Here is a 23863-nt window from a genome sequence, read left to right as displayed (position 1 = left end):
CTCCTGGTTAAGTCTCGTGTGTGGATAGGGTCAATACTCTGTGCTATATGAAAGGCATGGAAGCTAAATGTAAAACAAAACACTCTGCCAATGAGAACACCACTAATGTAGTGGAGGTGCAATTGCACTTTATTCTAGGAAAGGGAAAAAAAAAACGTTCCTGAAGTCGAACGAACCCACGCTTGCTTTAACGGAGACTTACTCTTTGCAGCATTTATCTTCATTCCTACTTGTTTCGCCACATTGTAAATCTGGCGAGGACCTGTTAAATGGCGGTGAACGAGGAACGAAGGACTGATACATGGTCATCAAAGTCCAAGTCTGTGATGTAGGTGCCGCGAGCAGTTTGCATTCCCTCAAAGCCATCAAGGCTGTTCTCGAGGATCCAGTGGGTTTTGGACAGATGGCTTGCGAATGCTGCTGAGAACTGCTCACAAAATTCCGTGAATACATCACTTAGACCCAACCACTAAGGTAAGGAAACATGATCGCTAATATTTGCATGTGTGCTCATTAAGGTCAAACTATCCAAAACAAATAGCCAAGTATTTCTTTTTAAGCCTTGAACTCCCTTTTCAAATCTTCGACAGGTGCTTCATTCATATTTTCTGAGCGTATTTGTTTTGGCGATTGTGGGACACACACTTTGACATTTCAAGTAGTGAAAGAGCAAAAGATGGAAATCAAAGACTTTTTAATCCATACAAACAAATGATTGACAGCAGACATGGTGGAACTACATGTGGATCAAAAGATGGAGGGGAGTTGACTTATTTACAGACGGACAAAAAGTTCTGACGTTTTAGCATGATACAAGAATTCGTACTAGGGATTATGTACTCTGCAGCCCCAAAGAGTAGGTGCGTCATTCCTGTTATGAAGTGCCATTTCAGCCCCAGTGACATAAATAGGATTTTTTTGTTTAAAAAATGGACTTTTACTTAATTCAAAAGGATTTTCTTGTATGCTTAAGTTCCTCCTACACAGTGATATCAATGCAGGCTAAAATTATTTAAATCAAATTACTCTGACTGTCCTACAAGTCCACTAAAATGCTATATCCCCAGTCATGTTTGATTTACTTCTGTTACAAATAAGTGAGAAAAATCTAATGTATTCATGGTTCATCATTTCTGTATTGCCTAAATGATAATATTTTTCAAGTCATGTCAATCTCAGTTATAAGTGCATTTTTTGTGTTTAAACCTTTTTAAATGGAATGTGTCCCAGTGTTAACTATCCTCACTATTACACTGATAAGATTCCTATAGAAAACATCTGCTGTCTATCATTTTAGCTACATGACCTTCTGATGTAACAATATTTTAAAGGAAAAAAAAAACAATCAAAGTACTCCTCTTTAATCAAAATTTTTCTATGTTTTATCAAGGTTTACTGAGGAGCAAACGCATACCATCTCGTTAGGCTTTTTTATAGTGGGAACCCTTCCATCCATTATCTTACCGCTTATCCTCAGTAGGGTTGCGGGGTTGCTGGAGCCCATCCCAGCTATCTTCAGGCAGTGGGCAGGGGACATTCTGAACTGGTTGCCAGCCAATCGCAGGGCACACAGGGACAGACAATTCGCTCGCTCATTCACACCTAGTACGAATTCTTGTATCATGCTAAAACGTCAGAACTTTTTGTCCGTCTGTAAATAAGTCAACTCCCCTCCATCTTTTGTGGGAGGAAACCGGAGTGTCCGGAGGAAACCCACGCAAGCACAGGGAGAACATAGAAACTCCGCACAGTAAGACCGGAAGCTGGATTTGAACCAATGACCTCAGAACTGTGCGGAACACGCGCTAACTACTGCGCCGCCGTGCTGCCCAGTGGGCACCCAATTTTTTTTGTAATTTTAATATGTTTAGTAAACATGTTAAAAACCTTTCACAGTAATCATTGTGTACTAGCATCTTTTTCATCACATTAGTCGAAACGTGGGATGATCCCGCTTGGTGACATTATCCGCAAGTATAATATTAGTTTCCATTGCTATGCAGATGACACTCAACTGTATGTGCCACTGGAAAAAACTGGACATTTAAGTTGTAGAAATCTGGAGGCTTGCCTTACTGAGATTCAAAGATGGATGTCACTTAATTTTTTACGCCTTAACCCAGAAAAAACTGAAATGTTGATTATTGGTCCAGCTCACTGTCGTCAGTTGTTTTCAAACACTACCCTGAACCTAGACAAATGTAATATCACCCATAGTGACTCGGTCAAAAATCTAGGTGTTATAATTGATCCTAATCTGTCGTTTCAGTTACACTTGAAAATTATTACTAGAATAGCTTTCTACACCTCCTTAATATTGCAAAGATTCGTTCGATGCTGTCCCAATCAGATGCAGAGGTTTTAATTCATGCGATTATTACTTCTCGGCTTGATTACTGCAATGTATTGCTTTCTGGTCTCCCGATGTCTAGCATTAAAAGTTTGCAGCTGGTTCAGAATGCGGCAGCTAGACTTTTGACTAAGACCAAAAAGTTTGAGCATATTACTCCTGTATTGGCCAACTTGCACTGGCTCCCAGTCCACTTAAGATGAGACTTTAAGGTTCTCTTATTAACATATAAATGTTTGCATGGGCTTGCACCCTCTTATCTCTCCGATTTGATTTCCCCCTATGTTCCTGCACGGAGTCTGCGCTTGGAAAATGACGGTCTATTTGTGACTCCGAGAGCCAAGAAGTCTGCAGGCTCAAGAGCGTTCTCCATCCGGGCCCCGGTGTTATGCAATGCCCTGCCTCTGGAGATAAGATCTGCAACCAGCTTGGTAGCCTAGATGGTAGGGCGCCCGCTCCGAGACTGGGAGGTCGCTGGTTCAAGCCTCGGTCGAGTCATACCTAAGACTTACAACATTGGTACCCATTGCTTCCCTGCTTGGCGCTCGGCATTAAGGGTTGGAATTGGGGGGTTTGGTCACCTAATGACTCCCAACACAGCAGTTGGGTCTAAAAACCCGGCGCCGATCGAAGGCGACGAGTCCCGTCGATAGCTTCGCGTGACAAAATGATTTCCGGCAGATATCATGTTGATGGTTGATACTGGCTGAATAATAATAAATAAATAAACCTCAACGGAAGTTTTTAAATCAAGGGTTAAGACACACTTCTATTCCAAAGCGTATGATTGATGCCCACCTCATATTCTGTTTTGTCCTGTCTTTTTCCGACGCCTGCCTGGCTGATACGGAGGAGGATGATTTGAGATAAGTCAGCGGACCAGCGTCTGACCTGCAGCATGTCAACCCCTGCATTTACCAGCTGGCAGAGATGGGAAGCAGCGTCGTGGCCGTCATAGACTTTCTGGACTAGTTTACAGGCTGGGGGCGTCGTTGGTGTCATGCTCTTTCCGGACATCTTCAACATTATACTTGGTGTTTACTATTCTGTGTACAGTAATGCTAACGGTAATTCACCCTGGTCAATCCTGAGGGGGATTATCACATGTGAGGTCCTTTCTCAAGGTTTCTCTTTTTTCCTCACACTGAGGTTTTTGAGTTGTTCCTTGCCCGCATGCTGGTTTAAGATCAGGTAATTGTGTAATTGTAATCCTGTGCAGTCCTTTGAGACATTTTTGTGATTAAGGGCTATATAAATAAATGTGACTTGACTTGAAACGGCTAATTTAAGCACATTACTAAGCTATTACTACAATGCACAGGGGAACTCCAAAGCGACAGGGTAATTGTGAAATTTATTTTTTTGTGGTTTTACACGTGTATCGGTATTCAGATTATCATATATTAATTTGCTGTATATTTTAAAGTTATATACTATTTTATACACTGTTTTATCTTCCGTAAAGTCAAATATAATATCAAATCTGACTTCAGTGTTTGAGGGCAAACTCTGAGAGAAGGGTGTCGTAAACCACGTTTTGCGTTGGAATGTGCCTTTCCTTCCATTCTGTGCAGATAACAATGACTTATCACCTCGCCTGGGTGTTGGATATGTGCCTTGCACCATCCTGTCTGTAGGGCGATGACCTAACACCCCTCCTCCCATTCTTCAAGTCATGGTTGGGAAATTTGCATCGACGACGGCACAGACCAATCAGCCAGAGGCTTGGTCATGAGGCGTGAACATTTCATCACCATGTGTTATAACATGGGAGAACCCTGGAGCCCCCGCGTCTTTTCCTGCACACAATCGTAATTTTGGCACGGCAGAAAGACTTGATTGGTTCAACTCTTTGATTCGGCTAAATAAATTGATATGTGGACTATACTCGTCGTTCGGCTGATTAAATTTCTCCGACTTTGGAACATGCTCCAACTGTAAGGGTTTAGAAAAGACACGTAAAATGTCTTCGGAGTCCGATTTCAGTATAATAAATGTTATAACCTTACATTTTCCAAAAACAGATTTTGAAATTGTATGCATGTATTTGCCAGGGAATGGCACATTGGCTGCAGCTGAAAAGCAGCGCGTGAAGCTGACACTGAGAAAAGACAAGCTGATCTTAATAAAGAGAGAGAGGTTGAGGAAGGACAGAGAGGTAGAAAGGAAAAATTAAGTGGCGGATGTCAGTGAAAAAGGACAGTGAGCAGAGAGAAATAAACGGTCAGTGAGCCTATGTCCTGTGTGAACTTCCGTAAATTCCGGACTATAAGCCGCTACTTTTTCCCCAAACTTTCAACCCTGCGGCTTATTCAGTGATGCAGCCAATTTATGTAATTTTTCAAACGGCCACCAGCGGCACTTGAGTACAAAAGGTAAGATTTAGACGGGTGAAATATATGTGCCGAGGAAGACTGCAACTTTTTGGCATGACTAGCGGCGAGAAATCTTTCACTAAAAGGCAACTTTTTCGCAAGTCTGCTAGTGGATCCTGACAGCGTGGGGCAGCATAAAAAAAATCCACCATCACCAACGGGTTCCGAAAAGCCGGCTATACGGCACCCATCTGTGACAGCGCAAATGAGGCTGCGGGAGCGTGGGACGACGTCTATATGACACTGTTTCTTTCCGACACTGAGGAAGACGACTTTGAGGGCTTCAGTTCTAAAGAGGAAGATGAGGACGGTTTACCGTGATTTTTACAAGTACGGTATGTTTTTTTAACAGACCCGTTTACTGTGTTGTGAGCGTGTTGCTACCATTAACTGCCCGGATGAAAGTTATATTATCATTATTAAAGCTTTGAAAACTCTCTCGGTGTACCGTCTTTCTTTGTAAATATGTGTAACCATGTATAATATGTATTTGCAACTGTATATTTTTGTAATGTATTTATTTTGGACACTTATTTTGATATGTTTTGGACGGGCGAATTAAAAAGAAGGGGCGTAACAAACGCGGGCTGACGGGAAGTGGGGTAAAGGTGTGTGTTTGTGGACACGGCGGACAATAGTGGATATATATTTTTCCCACCCTTACCTTTGGAAATATACACTTTTTTCCTTGAATTACTTTCAACGGGACCCGGACTCTGCAGGTCTGCATTAAACCTTAAGTACAGATATCATTTTCCGTTCATTTTGCCGGCTGTGATTTTGGGACTGTGTACTTTAATAAAGGATATTTAGTTACAATCGCGGCACTTAAATTCGGGTCTGGATAATTTTGTGTTTGTGTTCATTTTATTAATGTGGGCGCATGCGGCTTATATACAGGTGCGGCTTGTGTAAGTACAAAATCGGTTTTCCTCTTAAAATGTGGTGGCTGCGGCTTATAATCAGGTGCGCTGTATAGTCCGGAATTTACGGTAAATGGTCAAAAAAACAAAAATTGGAAATTTTACATTTGAGTGAAGGTTACCATGCTGAAATGGCACTCAATAGTAAGAATGACCCAGATGGAAAATCTGTCACAATAAATTGCAACACAAATAGTTATTTGTGACCAAATAAGCTAGAACATTTGCCACTAGCCAGCAATAAAATACCAATACACCCTCAACATTGTGAGCAACAAGCGCACCTTATATAGAACCACCAACGCAATTTTCTTATAAAATTCATTTGCTCAACCCACCACGCACCGCTTATCCTCAGTAGGGTCGCGGGCAGTGGGCAGGGGGACACCCTGAACTGGTTGACAGCCAGTCGCAGGGCACACAGGGACAGACAATTCGCTCGCTCATTCACACCTAGGGACAATTTGGACCAGCCAATTAACCTGATAATGCATATTTTTGGAATGTGGGAGGAAACCGGAGGACCCGGAAGAAACCCACACAAGCACGGGGAGAACATGCAAACTCCACACAGGAAGGCTGGTAGCTGGATTTGAACCCATGACCTCAGAGCTGTGCAGCACACGCGCTAACCAATGCGCCAACGTGCTGCCTTAAACATTTGTAGTTGATGGTCACAGATTAAAATTTGGTGTGTAATTCGGCCAATTCCTGGAGCTAAGTGTTCCTGTTTCAGAAATGAGTGCGGCCCTCACTTTCAAAGCTAAAGTAGTTAAACCGACAGCAAACATTCACACTCAGAGATTTATGATGGCCGCAAAATGTTTGTCCTGATGATCCAATTTTGAAACGAGAGGTAAAGCTAACGACAGCAGTTGCCCTGACAAGGCAGAACTCAAAAGTTTGCACTGATTCTTGAACAAATAGGTTTTTCAAGACATGTGGCATGTAAATCAAAGACCCTTTCATGTGTTTGTAAACATTGTGATGTAGATGGTGGGCGGGGCTGAGCCAGGGGGGCAAAAAAATAGGAAAAGAACTCTGTTGTAGCGGCTAGTTGTTGACATTTGCGTCCACGATTTTCAGAGGAAAAAAAAAACGTTAATCATAGAAAATTGAAGATTTATATTTTAGAGGATCCCAGTGAACACTCCTGATCAAAGAAAAAGAGTTGTGGTAAATGCATTAAAGCGAAAAGATTGGACCGAGGCGAAGCACTCACCAAAATTGCTTGTTTTGGGAACGCACACTTCATATCAGGGAAGAGAATTTAAATGTATATAAATTTTGCTATCGACTGCATATTACTTAATATATCGGTAAAATATTTTATTATTTTCCTAGCTTCAGCCGTTAGTGTGTAGCCTAAATCCCAATGGTAGCCTTGTGAATACTGCATGGGTTAAGTATAAAAACAGGCATGCATTGCCAAAAATTGTTGGACATACAATCCAAGTAATTTATTGGATACATTCAATTATTTATGTGTTTTTTTTTTTTAGAAGAAGCATCTCTTGAGGGCATTCGGGCAACACACTCATAGTTTGCTGTAGCCAAGAAAATAACAAGATACTTTGCCGATTTAATAAGTAATATGGAAGGGAGTGTGCGCTGCAAACCACAACTTTTTTATGGATGCCTAAGTCAAATCTTTACGATCACTTATGCTTTTTCGCCGAATCTGGCACACAAACACATAATGACAACTAGCAGATACGACAGCGTTCTTTCCTTCTGTTTTCTAACCAGGGCAAGTATTATTTTGCCTCCAGCTTGGACTGTGACATCACGTGTACATTGGCTATGAAAGGGTCTATGAGGAGCATTTGCATATTTTAGCTCTTGTTCAAAAAAATGCTAACAATTGGTTGCTAAATGAGCACCACTTCCTTTTGTAAAGTGGCAGCTGGAGGGGTTTTTCTAAATCACACTGCTCACAATACCTTGTAAAATCTAATGAAAGGTACTAGGGAAGAAGTTCCAATCTCAGGTTCGAAATGAGCATTATGTTTTTTCATAAGCACACGAAAATGGAAGGATGAAGTTCTCTACTTTAATTGCATGTGTTAAAAGTAGTTAAATAGCAAACCACATTCTGCGGACAATGAGGCGCTCTATCTTCAAATAATTTAAAATAAATAAAATGTTTTTAAATAGGAGTGCATTCAGTGAGGATTATTCTTTAAATCCGATTGAAATCGTAATCACCCTCCCTGACTGATAGATATCATTTAGATGTCATTTTTTGGATAGGCTTCCGGCCTAAAGTTTTTCAAGGACTGGACACTGTTTTGATTGTTTGCAAGAATTGCATGGCGGACTAGGTGCAGTCCCTCAGCCTTGTGTTTGACATTCTACCAGTAACAGTCATTTATTGTGATAGTTTTGTTGTAGTAGGGTTATGCAGGGGTAACAATTCTCTCCTGTATGAGGTCCGCAAACTCAAAATGCTTGCGAAATTTTGCCCTACGGACCATGAAGACTTCATGGAATCAAACCTTTACATGTAGATGATAAGCAGAACAGTAGATACACATGAATACACCAAGCAAGGCAGCTCTACTTCTGAAGAATTTGTACCCCGTGAAGCAACTTCTCCACAAAGTATTTGACACTTGGGGATCGACGAGTGGCTGGGCGAAAGAGGAGGAAATTGTAAGGTGGGACCTTGAACTTATGGATGCTTGGTGATGTGCAGGAGATGCTCGGTTAGAGTCAGTTGTAGACATTGAGAACCTTCCTGGCAAAATGATTTGTTTTGCCAGTCTCCTGTCTGGAAAGCCCAAAAGGAGGAAGCCCAAACTAAAAAGAGGATCAGCTGCTCTAGTCGAATTCATCGCCAGAAGCTTAGAAGAAGGAGCTTAATGATCCTTTTGCTGAATATTGATGATATTGAGCGTGTTTTTACCTGATCCTGATGGTTTTGTAGGATCTTGGTCAGCTCTTTGTTGGATCTTCAAAATGTAAATGTTGGATTTAACCAGCTCCTTGCCAGATCTAACTGATAACATTGGATCTTACTGATCTTCAGGCCAGATCATCACAATCATGCTTTGGCTCTCACCCAGGTTCAAGCCCTTGCCCGTGAGCTCAAGTGAAGAGACAAGTTGGAAATTCTTGGGGAACGCCGAGTCTTTTGTAAAAGTGAATACACACCTTCGCAAGCTCCCTAAATGGCCCCCACAAAGCAATCTCTTAAAAAAACAGTTGGCGTATCATTTTCCCAATGAGCTGTAAAGCAAGGGGAAAGAAACAAGGAGCAGAATGGAAAAAATAGCACAGAACAGAGGCAGGAAGTCAAGCGCCTCTGTCGCATTTGCAGCAAGTCCACCTCACTTCTTCTTGTCTTTGGGCTTCTTGTCGGAACGAGACCGGTTCTGCTGGGCCCGCGGCACCACCAGGACGCTGCCGTCAGAGGCGTATTGGAGCGAGTAGCGACTGGGCGGATAGGGCCGGCCCTGTTCGTCCCGGACTTGGGCAAAAATCTCCTGGCAGAGGGCCTGCATTTTCTGCTTCATCTGTTGGATGCAGCGGAGGAAGTCCATCTTCTCCTTGAGGAGGCGGGCCTTGTCACGCCTCAGCTGGTGCACGCCCTCCTCCAGGTGGATGATGGTGTCCAGCTTGCGCTTGCGACAGTTTTGCGCTGCCATTTTGTTTTTGCCACGCCTGCGGATGTCTCGCACCAGGGCCAGTTGTGCCTCGCTCAGCTGGTGTTTGGCCAGCAGCTCGTTGAATTCCTCCACGGGTAGGTTGACGATCTTGTCATTGGTGAAGGGGATCTTCATGGCACGGGCTCGACGCTCGTCTCGGCTGGAGTGCTTGTCCAGCAGCTCCAACGGCGAAGGAGTTAACTTGGAGGTCTTGGGGTTCTGCTTCTTTGGGAGCTCAGGGTGCTCTGAGAAAGTGCTTCCAAGGGGGAGGTGGTAGGTGTGGTTGTGGTTGACTCCTCCTAACTGCGGGAGGCCGTGGAAGTTGCCCTAATTTTTTTTTGTAGAAACGAGAGACAGGGACAGATTGATATACTTAAAACATCACAAGGGAACTCAACATCCATCCATTTTTTCCTCATGTGGCTAAAACAGAGACCATCTCTCATTAGACACAACCAAGAGATAAACAATTATTAAAACATTTAAAACCTGATGTTGGTCTACCCCACTTCAGAAAAGGAATGGATGGAGATATCTAGACACAATATCCAACCTGGAAACTCATGCGACACAGCTTGCTGTATTCCGGCTGGTAGCCGCCCACAGCTCCTTCTTCAGAGTCTGACGTGGCATTGCTATAGCCCACAGCACCCTCCTCTGAGAAGGTGGCAGAGGTGGATGAAGACGAGGAGGAGGAGGTCTCCGAACTGCTGGGGGACGCCGGGCTGCGGCTGGAGTCCAGTGACAGGCCCGAGTCTGAGTCTAACTCTTCCCGCAGTTGCGAGGCTTGAGCGTGGCTGAACCCTTCTTCTATAGCAAGGTCTAGTAGGCTTATCTCATCCAGCATGGACTCCTCCAGGAGTCCGGTAAATGGGTCCGCCGTGACGCTGGTGCCGGTGGCGTTAAGAAGTGGTGGCAGAAAAAGTCCAGTCAGGTTGCTGGCGCCGAAGGTGGCGTTGATGTGGCTGTTGTTGTCCAGGGAAAACGACACTCCGCCGGCAGAGTCCAGGGGAGGTGAGAAAACTGGGCGGAACTCTTGACTGCAGCTGGCCAAGGAGGCCTGGTGGAGGCCGATGTCCTGGTGGATGGGTGCAGAGGGTGGGACCAGTCCAAATTCGGCCACTGTTGAGCAGCTGGTGTCGACGGCGCAGCTTGCGTAGCAGTTGCTTGCGTCAATGGCCTTTTCACATGAAATATTGCAATTAGGGTTTTCTTCCCCACAATGAGGATCAATTGTTTGCTTGTACTACTTTTGACATCAAATTTGATCTATCACACACTGCACACTGGTCAGCGCCAACTACGATTGAGGAAATATTTAGTGTTTCCCATTGAATTTTGTGAGACCCCGGTGGGTGGACAGTCTAGGGAGGCTCCGGGGGCATGCCCAAGTGCGTGTCTCTTGCACTGCCCATACAGAATACACAATTTGAGATGATCAAAAACAAATATAGGGAATACATATAAATTGACAGGTATGTGATTTTAAAGCACAACCTATTGGTGATGGGAATTTTGCTTCTTTTTGGAAAACCGTCTTTTGCAGCTCAGCTACCAACAGTTATTTGCATATACTACTAAGAATAATGTAACATTATGCATTAAAATAAAGTATAAAAAACTACTTGATTTCAACTTCTAACCAATGTTGACTGAAACAAAACAGAAACAAAGAACAGGCAAAAATATAAATTAAAATGTGTTAAATGTAGTGCAGTGGTTAGCACGTTCGCCCAAGACGCGAAAGCTCCCTGGTTCAAGACCGGATGGAAACATAATTTGGCCTGGAGAGAGATGGGGACTACCAGGCCTTACTTGCCCAAGACGCACCACAGCAAACGGTGCGCATACGACCCTAGTGGTTAAGAGATCCAACCAACCAACCTGACAAAATCAAAAACATCACTACCCTCTACTGAATATTGGCAATTAGATACACAAAGTGCTGAGGACTGATTCAGATTCTTCTGTCCATGATAGACGAAGCACAAGGTTTTGGGGCAATTCATGTTATTAAAAGAAGACCAAATAAGGATCATTTTTATGTTTTGACTTATTTTTCAAAATTTCCTTTTTGTGTTCTTTATTGCAATCTCTCTTGAACCATTCCTGTTTTCAACGTGTTGTGCGGAAGTCACCCCGACCCTCTCCCTCCTCTGCACAGCCAACAAAAACATTAACTAATTAACCAAAAGTGAGTGGGAAGACAATTGTTTTACTTCTATATAAATTTCTATATAATGTTCCTGGCTGGAACCAGTTAAGCCCCAGCAGCATGCCAGGCTTTTTAAAGTAAAATTCGGACTATAAGCAAAGACAGACTGATTTTTCTCTGATGGGTTTATTCTGGTGGGCAGCACGGCAGTGCAGTGGTTAGCGGATGTGCAGCACAGTTCTGTGGTCATGAGATCGAACCTTCCTGTGTGGAGTTTGCATGTTCTTCCTGTGCTTGCGTGGGTTTCCTGCGGGCACTCCGGTTTCCTCCCACATTCCAAAAACATGCATGTCAGGTTAATTAACCTGTCCAAATTGTCCCTAGCTGTTAATGAGCAACTAGTTGTCTATCTATGTGTGCCCTACGACTGTGGCTGGCAACCGGTTCAGGGTGTCCCCTGCCCACTGCCCAAAGATAACTGGGATGGGCTCCAGCACCCCTACGACCCTACTAGGATAAGCGGTGCTGATAATGGATGGATGGAGCTTATTCTGAAATGGTCATCTTATCTTAATTCCCAAGAGTTTTCCAATAATATGAGGCATGACGTATTTCAATGATTATTGACAATGTACACACACGCATTTGTTTATAAAATGTCCGGCGCCCCACCATTAAGCGGTTAAGGTACTGTAAATTATTAAAACTATTTCTGTAAACCATCTTTCTTTGTAAATATCTCGTGTTTCAATGTGGGCACATGTATGTCAAGTGCAGCTTATAATCAGGTGCGCTCTATAGTCCGAATTTTACGGTATATGGTATGGGAAACACTGGACTTTTTATTTATTTTTTTTTTTGACGTCACCATAATTTAACATTGGCCCTGTATCTTGCATAATAGAAGGTTGTTAAATCAATTTGCTGTTCTCTTACCTGCAGCTCCATGACGGCCATGATGTCCTGCCACTGCTGCTCCAAGTCCAGCTGAGGCGCCAGGCCCTGCGACGTGGATGGCGTTTCTGCTGCCTCGGCTGATGCCGCTCTCGTGGGAAACTAAAATAAAAATACAATATTTCACTCTTTACTTCAGAGGTGGGCAAACTACAGCCCATGGGTCACATGCAGGCCCCCACGCAGGTGTTCTCACCCGGCGCACCAAACGGAAAATCGAAATATAATGACAATATATAAAATAGTAAATAAATTACTACTAATACATTTTTTGGGGTATCTATTTTTTCTCCATTGTTCCTTTTTGTGTTCACAACAAAAAGACAATGACAGAAATACTACAAATTTACCCCAAACCTAAATATAAAATGTGGTGCTTAAAAACAGGGACCTAATACGTAATTTTGCTTTTGTTCTGAAAATAAAAACAAAACCATGGAAATACTAAAAAGGACTACCACAGTAATACTATGATACAAAAATACAAGTACATAAATACTACAAAAAATACAGATATACTACAAAGTAAAACCACAGTAATACAACAAACATACTACAGAAAAACAACAACTATCCTCCATTTGAAATTATTCATTCACAAATATAAATAAATATAACATGTAGAAGTCTGCATGTATATTTATTCATAAATTAAAAAAATAACGATATACTGTAGGTCCCTTGAACACATTTTTTTAACCTAATGCAGTCCCTGACTCCAAACAATCGCCAACCCCTGCTTTACTTAGTTTACTTGTGTGTGCTTCTTAGCCTTTACCTCAGAATCTTCTGCAAAGGGAAAGGTGGCCTCCAGGAGCCTCAAGCAATCCTGCATGGAAAATGGAATCTGTGAGATTCCTTCCGCATTTTCAAATATTTTATTTTCCGAATATGGAAAAAGGAAGATACGATTGAGAGAAATTCATTTCAATTACTGGGAACTGGGCCTGGGCGATAAAACGATAACAAAAATGATCATGATATAATCTTTGCCACTATAAATGATGAAAATGTTTGATAAAAGGCGATACGTTTGGACTGTAATTACATCACCCGACCACAGAAAAATGGGGGTGCTAATGCAAGTTCCAGACCGACATTTAGGAGAAAAAGAAGGTAAAGGGGACCAGCTTATTAATTTGCAGGAATGGAGATGGAGCGCTCCACAAAAGGAAATAAAAACAAAATGGTTAAAATGAGTATAAGAGCCACAAATGATAACACCGGCAAGACCGGAGATGCCTGCAGTGGTAAGCACATTCGCCTAACAAGCGAAAGGTCCCCGGTTCTAGACCGGGTGGAAACATTTGTTGGCCTGGAGAGGGATGGGTGCCACCAGGATGTACTTGCCCAAAACCCACGACAGTAAATGGTGCCCCTACGACCCTAGTGGTTAAGGGATCTTTTTTTGGAGTACCATTAAAATAAACCTAGTGTCAAAAGAATGGGACCCTAGACCAGTGTTCTCGTTTGCCTGCGTCCTACACGCATAATTTTTGCTGGGGACGCATAAAGTCAACTCAACGTGAGTCCCCGGGACGCAACTTTTTTGACACAAAATTGTCATTATTACCCGATTACTTTTTTTTAACAAAGATTTACTGCACTCCAAACTTTTCGTCAGGCAGATCCACCATTGTTATTTTGGTCTCGCGGTTTGAGTTTTCGTCTGCACGCCTATCTCGGCAAACAAGATCTCGTTGCTTTGAGATTACGTCATTGCTGAGGTGGTTGTCGTCGAGTGAAAGAGAAGTATGCCTCCGAAAAAACAGTTAGTATTAGGGGCAAATCAACACAAAATTGGTAATTTCTTCAGTGTCAGTAACAAGTCGAAACATAATGCAGAAAGTGATGACAACGGCAATAATTCCGGCACGAAAAAACGGCAGAGAAATACTTTGAAAGATCGCGGAGGCAAGGAAAAACACCTGTGTTGAAGCGAACGATTCGACGAAAGAAAATAAACAAAAGCATACTCCTAGCAAGAAAATTACTTTTCTGACAAAATGGACTAAATTATATTCTGGTTGCGCTATGAGGAGGATGATAACGGAGGCTACGTGTTATTTTGGATAATGTACAATATTTTTGTGAACTGAAAAATCTGAAGTGATAACTGCTTTGTATTACCATTTAACTGTGATGATTAAAACTGAATGAAAATAAAGATTAATATTTCAGCAATATTATTTTGTATAATGTACAATATTGTGAACTGAAAAATCTGAAGTGATAACTGATTTGAAATACCAATTAATTGTGATGATTAAAACTGAATGAAAATATAGATTAATATAATTATTTCAGCAATATTATTTTGTATAATGTACAATATTGTTGTGAACTGAAAAATCTTGAAGTGATAACTGATATGTATTACCAATAAACTGTGATGATTAAAACTGAATGAATATATAGATTTATATCATACATTTTTTTGCCGATTTACAATTTCAACCTTGATAACACAAAACTTTGGGGACCCATAGATCTCTGTTGGGACACATACATTTTTGAGCATGCGAGTCCCCGACCCATCACTTTTCAGAGGTAAAATGAACACTGCCCTAGACATTAGTTTCCAACAACAATTCTATCCCAACCTTATTTTGGAATCTTAAATATGTTTAAAACCCTAACTTACAGCCACAACCCTAGGTCCTAACCCTTACCCTATGCCTAACCCGAACTGTAACCCTAGCCTTAACCCGGTTTCAAACCAAAACCATGTCTCTAAACCCATTTTGGAACAATTCATTCAGTTTAGAACCCTAGTATGGAGCTAAAAACCTACTTCCTAACCCTACACCTAAGCCTAGCTGTAACCCCAACCCTATTTCTGAACCCAACATTCAGTTTATTTCCGTTTTTATTCAGTTCGGTTTCCAACTCTAGCCCCAGTCCTTTTTCGAACAATAAGTTTAAAACTTTATATCAAGCACTTAATCTAAAATTCAAGAACTTTTCACACCCTGTTATGAACCCTGTTATGTGCACCTGCTGCGGGATGCTCTCTCCGGTCTCGATGTCCACCGAGCGCAGCGTGTGGAGGTCAACATCGTTCCGCCAGCTTTCTGGCTGCTGCTGGTCTTCATGGTGTTGGTGGTCCTTCCTCTCCTGGACGGGGCAAGCCTTGTCCTCCTCCTTGTCCTTCTGTCGGCCGGTGTAGTTAAACATCTCTCTCCCCGCTCCCAGGTCGATGTCCTGTCGCCACAGGACATCGATCAGGTCGATGTCCTGCAAGATCAGAATAGCTACATTAGGATATGATTCAAGATGGTTAAAGATATCAGATACAGTACAGTAATCCCTTGTTTTTTACAGGTGTTATGGTCCCACTATAGTCAAAACCCGCAAAGTAGAAACAAATAATTACTTATTAGATATCGGCAGTGTTGGGCATGTTACTTTAAAAATGTGATAAGTTATAGTTACTCACTACTCTTTCCAAAAAGTAACTGAGTTTGTAACCGTTTTACTCTATACTAACTCTATACTAAAAGTAACTAGTTACCAGGGTAAGTAACTATTCCGTTACTTTAAAAACTAGTTGTGTGATAGACCTTTGCAATACTTATTACACTTCACCAGCAACAGATTTATCCTACACTTAAGATGCAACAATAATAGGTCAACAATATCATAAAATGACAAAACGTGAAAAAAACGTACGCAAACACATACAAAATGTACGTAAACGTGCGTAAACACACTCAAACATACGTAAACACGCACAAAAACGTACGCAACGCACCACTTTTGATCGTCAATAATGGCATTGTAACGACGCAAAAAATTATTGGTAAGAAAACCCCGTTACTGAAATAGATAACACAGTTCATTTGTAATAGCGTGATTTGTAATGGCGTTATTCCCAACACTGGATATCAGTAATATATAATACGGTTGTAACAAAATAACAACTAAAGCACTACAAATGAATACACAAAACACAGAATGGCAATTGAATAAATGAATGTTTTTATTGTCATTATACAATAGGACAACAAAATTGGAGGGCTTCCCCTTTAAGTGTAAGAAAGCATTGTTGAGAGGGGCCAGCTAGCTGACGCTAGCATCAGGGATACTTATGTTGAGCCAGGTCGCCGTGATGATTCAAATACAACAGTCAGAAATGTAGCGGTTACCCCCAAAATTGTAGCTGAAGGTAATTTGTTTTATTGGTAATTTATCTGGCGTTGATGAGATACAGACTCGGCAGAAGTTGTTAGTGTGGATTATTACAAAACCGCAGCTGTAGACCAGACCGGCTTTTGCTTCCACTCCCCATGCCGCCTCAGTCTCTTACTTACTTAATTTCCTTTCAATGTATTGAGCTGCTGAGAGCAAGCAGTAGCTATGCTTCTTATAACCCGATAAAATACTAGCTGTGACAGTGCTTCATAGTTTGTTTTTGGTGGACACATCGTCTAGTGCGTTTGATTGACAACATAGACAAGCCGTTCACAGTCAGGCACACAGACAGCCACACTCACCCAACACACACTCCGTGACCTGCCTTTGTGATAGCATTTGCAGTGTGTTGTCTGCTGCGGAAAACAATGCACGATGAAAATCCGCTAAGTATCGGAACCAGAAAATTTTGCGATACTGTGTAGCGAAGGATTACTGCATTTAAAAATCAGAGGTCTTTTGTTACGGTAGTGCTAATGAAATTGACTAAAATCAGAGCATAGGGCATGGAAATTCCGAGCAGCATCAGTCAGCTGATGTTAGAACTACACCGTAACTACGGTGTGACCAAATAAGAGTTTTGCCTGATAAATACCCCACAAAATATAATAACTGTTGGAAAAAAATATGCTATTGATAAAACAAGTCCCACGAGTCTGAGGCCCAAACGCATCGCCAGTTTCTTACTTTGACTGTTATAGCGCTCTGTTGATTGTTGTTTTGAAATCATTGTCTCTATTGGCTAATTCTGTTGCTGTTCTTTGATTTCCAAACGCCTTAGTGCTGTTCTGTTTTTTGTAACCTTGAAGTTTTTAACAGAGGAGGCTCAGGGAAGGCACCAGAAAAAAAAAGAAATGGAATTGTCTTATCTGTAGATCCTTACCCTATTTCTCTATGCAAGTTCAAAAACTATGGATGTTTTATCTCCTTGTTTCGAGTATCTACTAAAGTTCTAAAGCAGGAGTTTGTAATTTATGGCTCACAAGCCATATATGGCTATTTTCATGAGCAGATATGGCACAGGGATCAAATCATACTTACGCAAATTTCATCTATAGCGTTTCATTAAACAAAGTGCTGTTAAATTGATGGTTCCAGTATATAAAGAGCATACTGCCCACTACAGTTTACAGTAGTGGGTCTAAAAATCAAAAAGGGTTCCAACCCCTGTTCTAAAATAAACTTAACATCAACATGTGAGCGGTACCTCTTTGCTGAGGCTGACGTTTTCATCCTGCTGCCGGTCACCAATAGAAGCCACAGCCCCGAGGTCGTCGTCCACCACGTCCAGGTTGTAGGCAGTCTCAGGTGCCCCCCCCTGGTCCCCCCTCATAGCTGGGGCAGCGTCCAGGTCGTTCACGTCCTGGAGGCCGCCCCCATTGTCCAGGGCGATGCTGGCGCCTGCCTGCCCGCTCTCGACGTCGCGGTGCACCAGCCAGGCGCCCAGCTCGGCACTGGGTACGGAGAGGCGGTCCAGCTGCCGTACCCGGTTCAACAGGCGGTGGCTGGTGAAGAACTGTTCCAGGTCCACGCTCTTGGGATGAACCACATAGCCATCCAGCGTGTTGCGCAGGTTGTGGAAGGGAGTGGGCGTGTAGGCTGAGCTGGGGCCCAGGATGATCTCCCTTAGGGGGGGAAGCTGGCCACTCAAGTAGCTCTCCACGTCCAGCCGCACCCCGATCAGACTCAGAAGGATGGTGAACTGGATCAGGCCCTCTGTGAAGTACTTTTTCAGGTGAAGCATTTCTCGGCAAAAGGAACAAAAAGGGGAAGGGAAAAATAAAAACAAAAATGAGAAAAATCAGTCAGGGACGCAACGGCTCTCGGGGAGGGCAAACTGGCCACTTGGACAAAGTCGGCTTCTCCTTCTTCATATGATTGTCATTTTTCTGGTGAAAGACACAAGAGCAGAAGTTTCAGACATTGTCTGCACGACTGTAGCTGTCATTCTAGTCTTTGGAAGCATCTTGAGCATCATTTGTGGCACCCCACCCTTGACGGGACAGCAACTTCTCGCTTACGGAGGCTGCTGAAGGTGAAAGCTAACCAAAGAGGCCCCCGCCCTCCTCTCCACATCTTCCTGCCTGCCAACATTAGCCACCTTCAATTATCTCACATCAACGAATCCCTTTCCAAACAAACGCGAAATTGTTAACGAGTTGCTTTCCACGCACGTACCCAGAACGCTTCATTTTTTTTTTCATTCGGCGTCATCGCCCGGATCCGACGCATTCGCATCTACCATCGCCCTAGCAACAAGTTGTGGTTGACGCGATGGTTCAGCCATTCGCCGGAGGCCAAACACGGAAGCATAGCAGTTCGCAGCCAATGGGAAACGGAAAGTAGGCGGGACTAAAATAGGACCCAAATTTTGATTGGAAGTCGTCGATGTCACGTGGCGGTTAGCCTGCTCGGGCGACTTTGCGCTGTCAAAGATAACAAATACACCCCCAAACTCATTATCAAATAAGTTATTTCGGAGTTAAAAAGACACAAAGCTCCCCCTTTATGAATAATAGTAATACACGAACTTGCCATCAACTGTCATGGTGTCATTCCACGCAGATCGCGTTTGAATCACTCATTAAAATAATACTCACGTCAAGAAGATTTTCTGTTTTAAGTGTCCATGTTATAAAACAAAGAAACGTTAAAATTAAATTCAGTTTGGCCTAAATAGTCGCCTGTCGCCGTTTCGCTCAGCCCAAGCTGACTTCCCTTGTTAGACGGCCCAGCATGACTTGCACTATTGCTGGCGTTAGCCTTGCCTAGCTTGACACCAAAACACGGTGGCGCACGGCGCATGCGTAGAACATTCTAGTCGTCAGCTGAAATTGTCTAGCACGGACTTAGAAATATTTTTTTTTTAAAAACATCGTCACAGGGTACAAGCTCATCAATACTATTATTTTACCATATAATGGGTCCATTTTTCGTTATAACGAAATGCTTTTCTGATGCTACAGTTCAAAATGTTGCCGCTCGATGTCATCATCTAAACCAGTGGTTTCCAACGTGATTCCCGCGGGTACCACGGTGTCCCCTGAGGAAAGTTTAAGGGCCCGCGGACCTTTTCTTAAAATTGCTCACCAGTGCTAGGCCATTGTGATTTTCAGTAATTGTATATTTTTTATCGGTTGACTGAGTCTATTAAACCTGATTTTTAATAATTAACCTGGTAGTAACAACATAGTAATAACATGGGCATTTTTTATTTTAGAAATTCAAATCAATAAGATCCCGCTCATGGGCTTCATTGACAAAAATATATTCGAGTATCGATAATTATTTTAAAGCAATTAATTAAAAGAGTAGAATTAAACATTTTACCTGAAATGCAACAAACTAAATTCCAATTTATGGGTTTTATAAGCATATGAGCGAAAAATGTACATTTTTAGCTAGATATCTGGCTTCCTTTTTTTTAGCTTTGTAGCCAGCTATCTTCCTACCTTTTAAGCTATGTAGCAAGCTATCGTTTTGCATTTTTTGCAGGCTATGTACGTAATACTTGACCTTTTTGCTAGTTATCAAGCTAGTTTCTTTTATTAGCTTTCTATCTGGCTATTTAGTTTGCTTTATACTGTGTTAGCTAGGTATCTAGTTAAATTTTAGTATTTGTTTAACCTGTTTACCTTTCTAGCTAACTATCAAGCTACTTTTAGGAATTTAGCAAGCCATCTTTAGAAATTCATATCAAACTTGGTGCCCTTGGTGCTAATTAGTAACAAAAAGTAGCTCTCAGCTAGAAAAAGTTTGGAGACCCTTAATCTAAACCAGCAAACTATGGGAACTACATACGGCCTGGGGGCTACATGTGGCCTGGCAGGCTTTTTCAGCCAGCCCGGCAGGCTTTTTCAGCCGGCCCGACAAACGAAAATGGTCAAAATCTGACAGTAAATATAATACTAGATAAAGTACTTCTAATAAAAACATGATTTTTGGTACTATCTTTGTCCCCGTTGTGCCTTTGTGTGTCTAGAAGAAAATACCACTGAAAATATCCAACAAAAGGACTACTGTTAGATTATTAAATTGTGTTACTGAATATGTTGTCACTATTGCATGAGTTTTCCAGTTATACAGTGGCTTGCGAAACTATTTGGCCCCCTTGAACTTTGTGACCTTTTGCCACATTTCAGACTTCAAACATCAAGAAATAAAACTGTAGTTTCTTGTGAAGCATCAACAATAACCGGGACACAATCATGAAGTGGAACACACTTTATTGTATATTAGAAACTTTTTTGACAAATAAAAAACATAAAAGGGCCAGCACGGCGGCGCAGTGGTTAGCGCTTGTGCGGCACAGTTCATGTCATGGGAACCTGTCGTGGGTTCAAATCCAGCTCCAGACTTCCTGTGCGGAGTTTGTATGTTCTCCCCGTGCTTGCGTGGGTTTCCTCCGGGCACTCCGGTATCCTCCCACGTTCCAAAAACATGCATATCAGGTGAATTGGCCGGTCCAAATTGTCCCTAGGTGTGAATGAGCGAATGAGTTGTCTGTCCCTGTGTGCCCTGCGATTGGCTGGCAACCAGTTCAGGGTGTCCCCTGCCCACTGCCCGGAGATGGCTGGGATGGGCTCCAGCCCCCCCCGCGACCCTAATGAGGATAAGCGGTACGGCTGATGAGATGAGATGAAAAAACAAAAAAGTGGGTGCGCAAAATAATTCAGCCCCTTTATTTTCAGTGCAACAAACTCTGTCCAGAAGTTCAGTGAGGATCCCTGAATGATTCAATGTTGATGTAAATAACACACGATGATAAATGGAATCCACCTGTGTTTAATCAAGTATCTGTATAAATGCATCCGCACTGTAATAGTCTCAGAGGTTTGTTCAAAGTGCAAAAAGCATCATGAAGAACGAGGAACATACCATGTAGGTCCAAGATACTGTTGTGGAGAAGTTTAAAGCTGGATTTGGATACAAAAAGATTTACCAAGCTTTAAACATCCCAAGGAGCACTGTACAACAAGCAATAATATTGAAATGGAAGGAGTATCAGACCACGGCAAATCTACAAAGATCGGGCCGTCCCCCTAAACTTACAGCTCATACAAGGAGAAAATTGATCAGAGATGCAGCCAAGAGGCCCATGATCACTCTGGAGGAACTGCAGAGGTCTACAGCTGAGGTGGTATCCATACGACAACAATCAGTCGTATACTGCACAAATCTGGGCTTTAAGGAAAAGTTGCAAGAAGGACGCCATTTCTTAAAGATATCCATAAAAAGGGCCATTTAAAGTTTGCCACAAGCCACACCAAACATGTGGAAGAAGGTGCTCTGGTCAGATAAGACCAAAATCTAACTTTTTGGCAACAATGCAAGACGTTATGTTTGGCGACAAAGCAGCACAGCTCATCACCCTCAAGACACCATCCCCACAGTCAAACATGGTGGTGGCAGCATCATGGTTTGGGCCTGCTTTTCTTCAGCAGGGACAGGGAAGATGGTTAAAATTGATGGGAGGATGGATGGAGCCAAATACAGGACCATTCTGGAAGAAAACCTGATGGAGTCCCCAAAAGACCTGAGACTGGGACGGAGATTTGTCTTCCAACAAGACAATGATCCAAAACATAAAGCAAAACTACAATGGAATGGTTCACTAAAAAACATATGAAGGTGTTAGAATGGCCAAGTCAAAGTCCAGACCTCAATCCAATTGAGAATCTGTGGAAAGAACTGAAAACTGTGTTCACAAACGTTTTCCATTCAACCTCACTGAGCTTGAGCTGTTTTGCAAGGAGAAATGGGCAAAAATATCGGTTTCTCAATGTGAAAAACTGATAGAGACACACCCCAAGCGGCATGCAGCTGTAATCGCAGCAAAAAGTAGCGCAACAAAGTATGAACTCAATGGGGCTGAATAATTTTGCACACCCACTTTTTTTTTTTTTTTAATTTGTTAAAAAAACTTTAAAATATCCAATAAAGTGTGTTCCACTTCATTGTTGATTTTTCACAAGAAATTACGGTTTTATATTTTTGTTTGAAGTCTGAAATGTGGCAAAAGGTCAAAAAGTTCAACACGTCACAGGAAAAAAAAGAAAAAAAAGAAAAGAAAAAAGGACCCCAAAAAAGGCAAAAGGAAAATAAAAATGAAAAAAGAGAAAAATAAAAAGATGAAATGACAAAGAGAGAATGTTGCATTTTTTTCGTTTTTGTCTTTTTTCTTGGTAGTTTTTGTCTTTTCTTTCTTTCCTTTTTTCTTTGTTTTACTCCATTTTTTTCTTTTGCTTTCTTTCCCCCTACTTTTCTTTTTCTTCCTGTTTTCCTTTTATTCCTTTTTAAAAACAAATCTTTGTTCCTTTCATTTTGTCTTTCTTTGAGAAAACCTGGGTAAAATGGATACAGTCAGGCTGTCAGGACCAGAACAGAGACAGGACCCACTTACGTACGTTTCTCAGTTTTATTGGGAAGAAGGGAAAGGATTCCACACACGATCTGGTGATCGCTGGTCGCGGGGATGAGGTCGCTCTGAACGCGGAAATGGCACTTCCGTGACAAGCAATGGCGTGTCAGGAGCGCAAAAAACGTGGTTGGGATCAGCAACGAGTCCGAGGCAGTTGGCACCAAAGGAGCGGGCACAGATGCATCAAATCAGTAATCATGACACAGGCTGCTTTTTGCTCACTTTCATTATCCGTAATTTGTAATCTTCCTTTGGTTGGACTACACATTACAGCGACGTCTAGTGGACAAATAACAAACAAAATATTTTCGGGGAAAACCCCATTGGCCCATCCTCACCCAGATCCTTGCTTTGGTGGTCCCCGACTCAATTGAGTTTGAGACCCATGGCACTTCATTTGATATTTAGTTTTGAAGTATTCCCGTCGTTGCATTCTATTTAGTATTATTTTTTTGTATTTCTTCAGTCAGATTTTTGTTGAAGTTCTGTAGTTTTTTGTAGTATTACTGTAGTTCTATATTTGTAGTATTTCTGCAGTACTTTTTGTAGTATTTCCAAAGCATTATTTTCTTAGTATTGGTATTTATGTTGCATTTCAAAAGTAGAATTTTTGTTGTATATCTGTAGTATTTTTGTAGTATTAAAGTGGTGTTATGACTTTTGTCATTACCCGAACAGACGGTGAACCCTGATGCGTAACGTTTTCACACAAGCGTTATTTTACGGGAAGAGGGGCATTCATGCGAGGGAACACAAACGCCAGTGATTGCTGGAAAGAAGAGATCGAAACCGGTCAGAACAGATGGGATCGATACTGGAGCAAGATACCGGACCGGACGGG

At 42.1% G+C, this 23863-nt stretch overlaps 1 protein-coding gene across 2 annotated transcripts; it reads right to left on the bottom strand.

The window, feature by feature from the left end:
- Positions 1 to 677: 677 nt before the first annotated feature.
- On the bottom strand, positions 678 to 19373 carry nfe2l1b (nfe2 like bZIP transcription factor 1b). Of its 2 annotated transcripts, XM_088322943.1 has the most exons (7): positions 19202 to 19373; positions 17809 to 18490; positions 15405 to 15644; positions 13186 to 13236; positions 12390 to 12509; positions 9852 to 10478; positions 678 to 9625 (listed from the first exon to the last, which is right to left on the bottom strand). In XM_088322943.1, the coding sequence occupies exons 2-7, from the start codon at positions 18343 to 18345 to the stop codon at positions 8981 to 8983; spliced, it is 2220 nt and encodes a 739-aa protein (XP_088179069.1). In that variant the 5' UTR covers positions 18346 to 18490; positions 19202 to 19373; the 3' UTR covers positions 678 to 8980. The 2 variants fall into 2 exon arrangements, with proteins under 2 accessions (XP_088179069.1, XP_088179070.1); XM_088322944.1 differs by lacking the exon at positions 13186 to 13236.
- Between the last annotated feature and the right edge of the window lie 4490 nt (positions 19374 to 23863).

The sequence above is a fragment of the Urocampus carinirostris genome, chromosome 19 (genome assembly GCF_059441175.1).
Source record: "Urocampus carinirostris isolate Australia breed hairy pipefish chromosome 19, RoL_Ucar_1.0, whole genome shotgun sequence".
Taxonomy (NCBI): domain Eukaryota; kingdom Metazoa; phylum Chordata; class Actinopteri; order Syngnathiformes; family Syngnathidae; genus Urocampus; species Urocampus carinirostris.
Note: the sequence above shows the minus strand (reverse complement) of the source record. Positions and strands in the feature narration are given on the sequence as shown.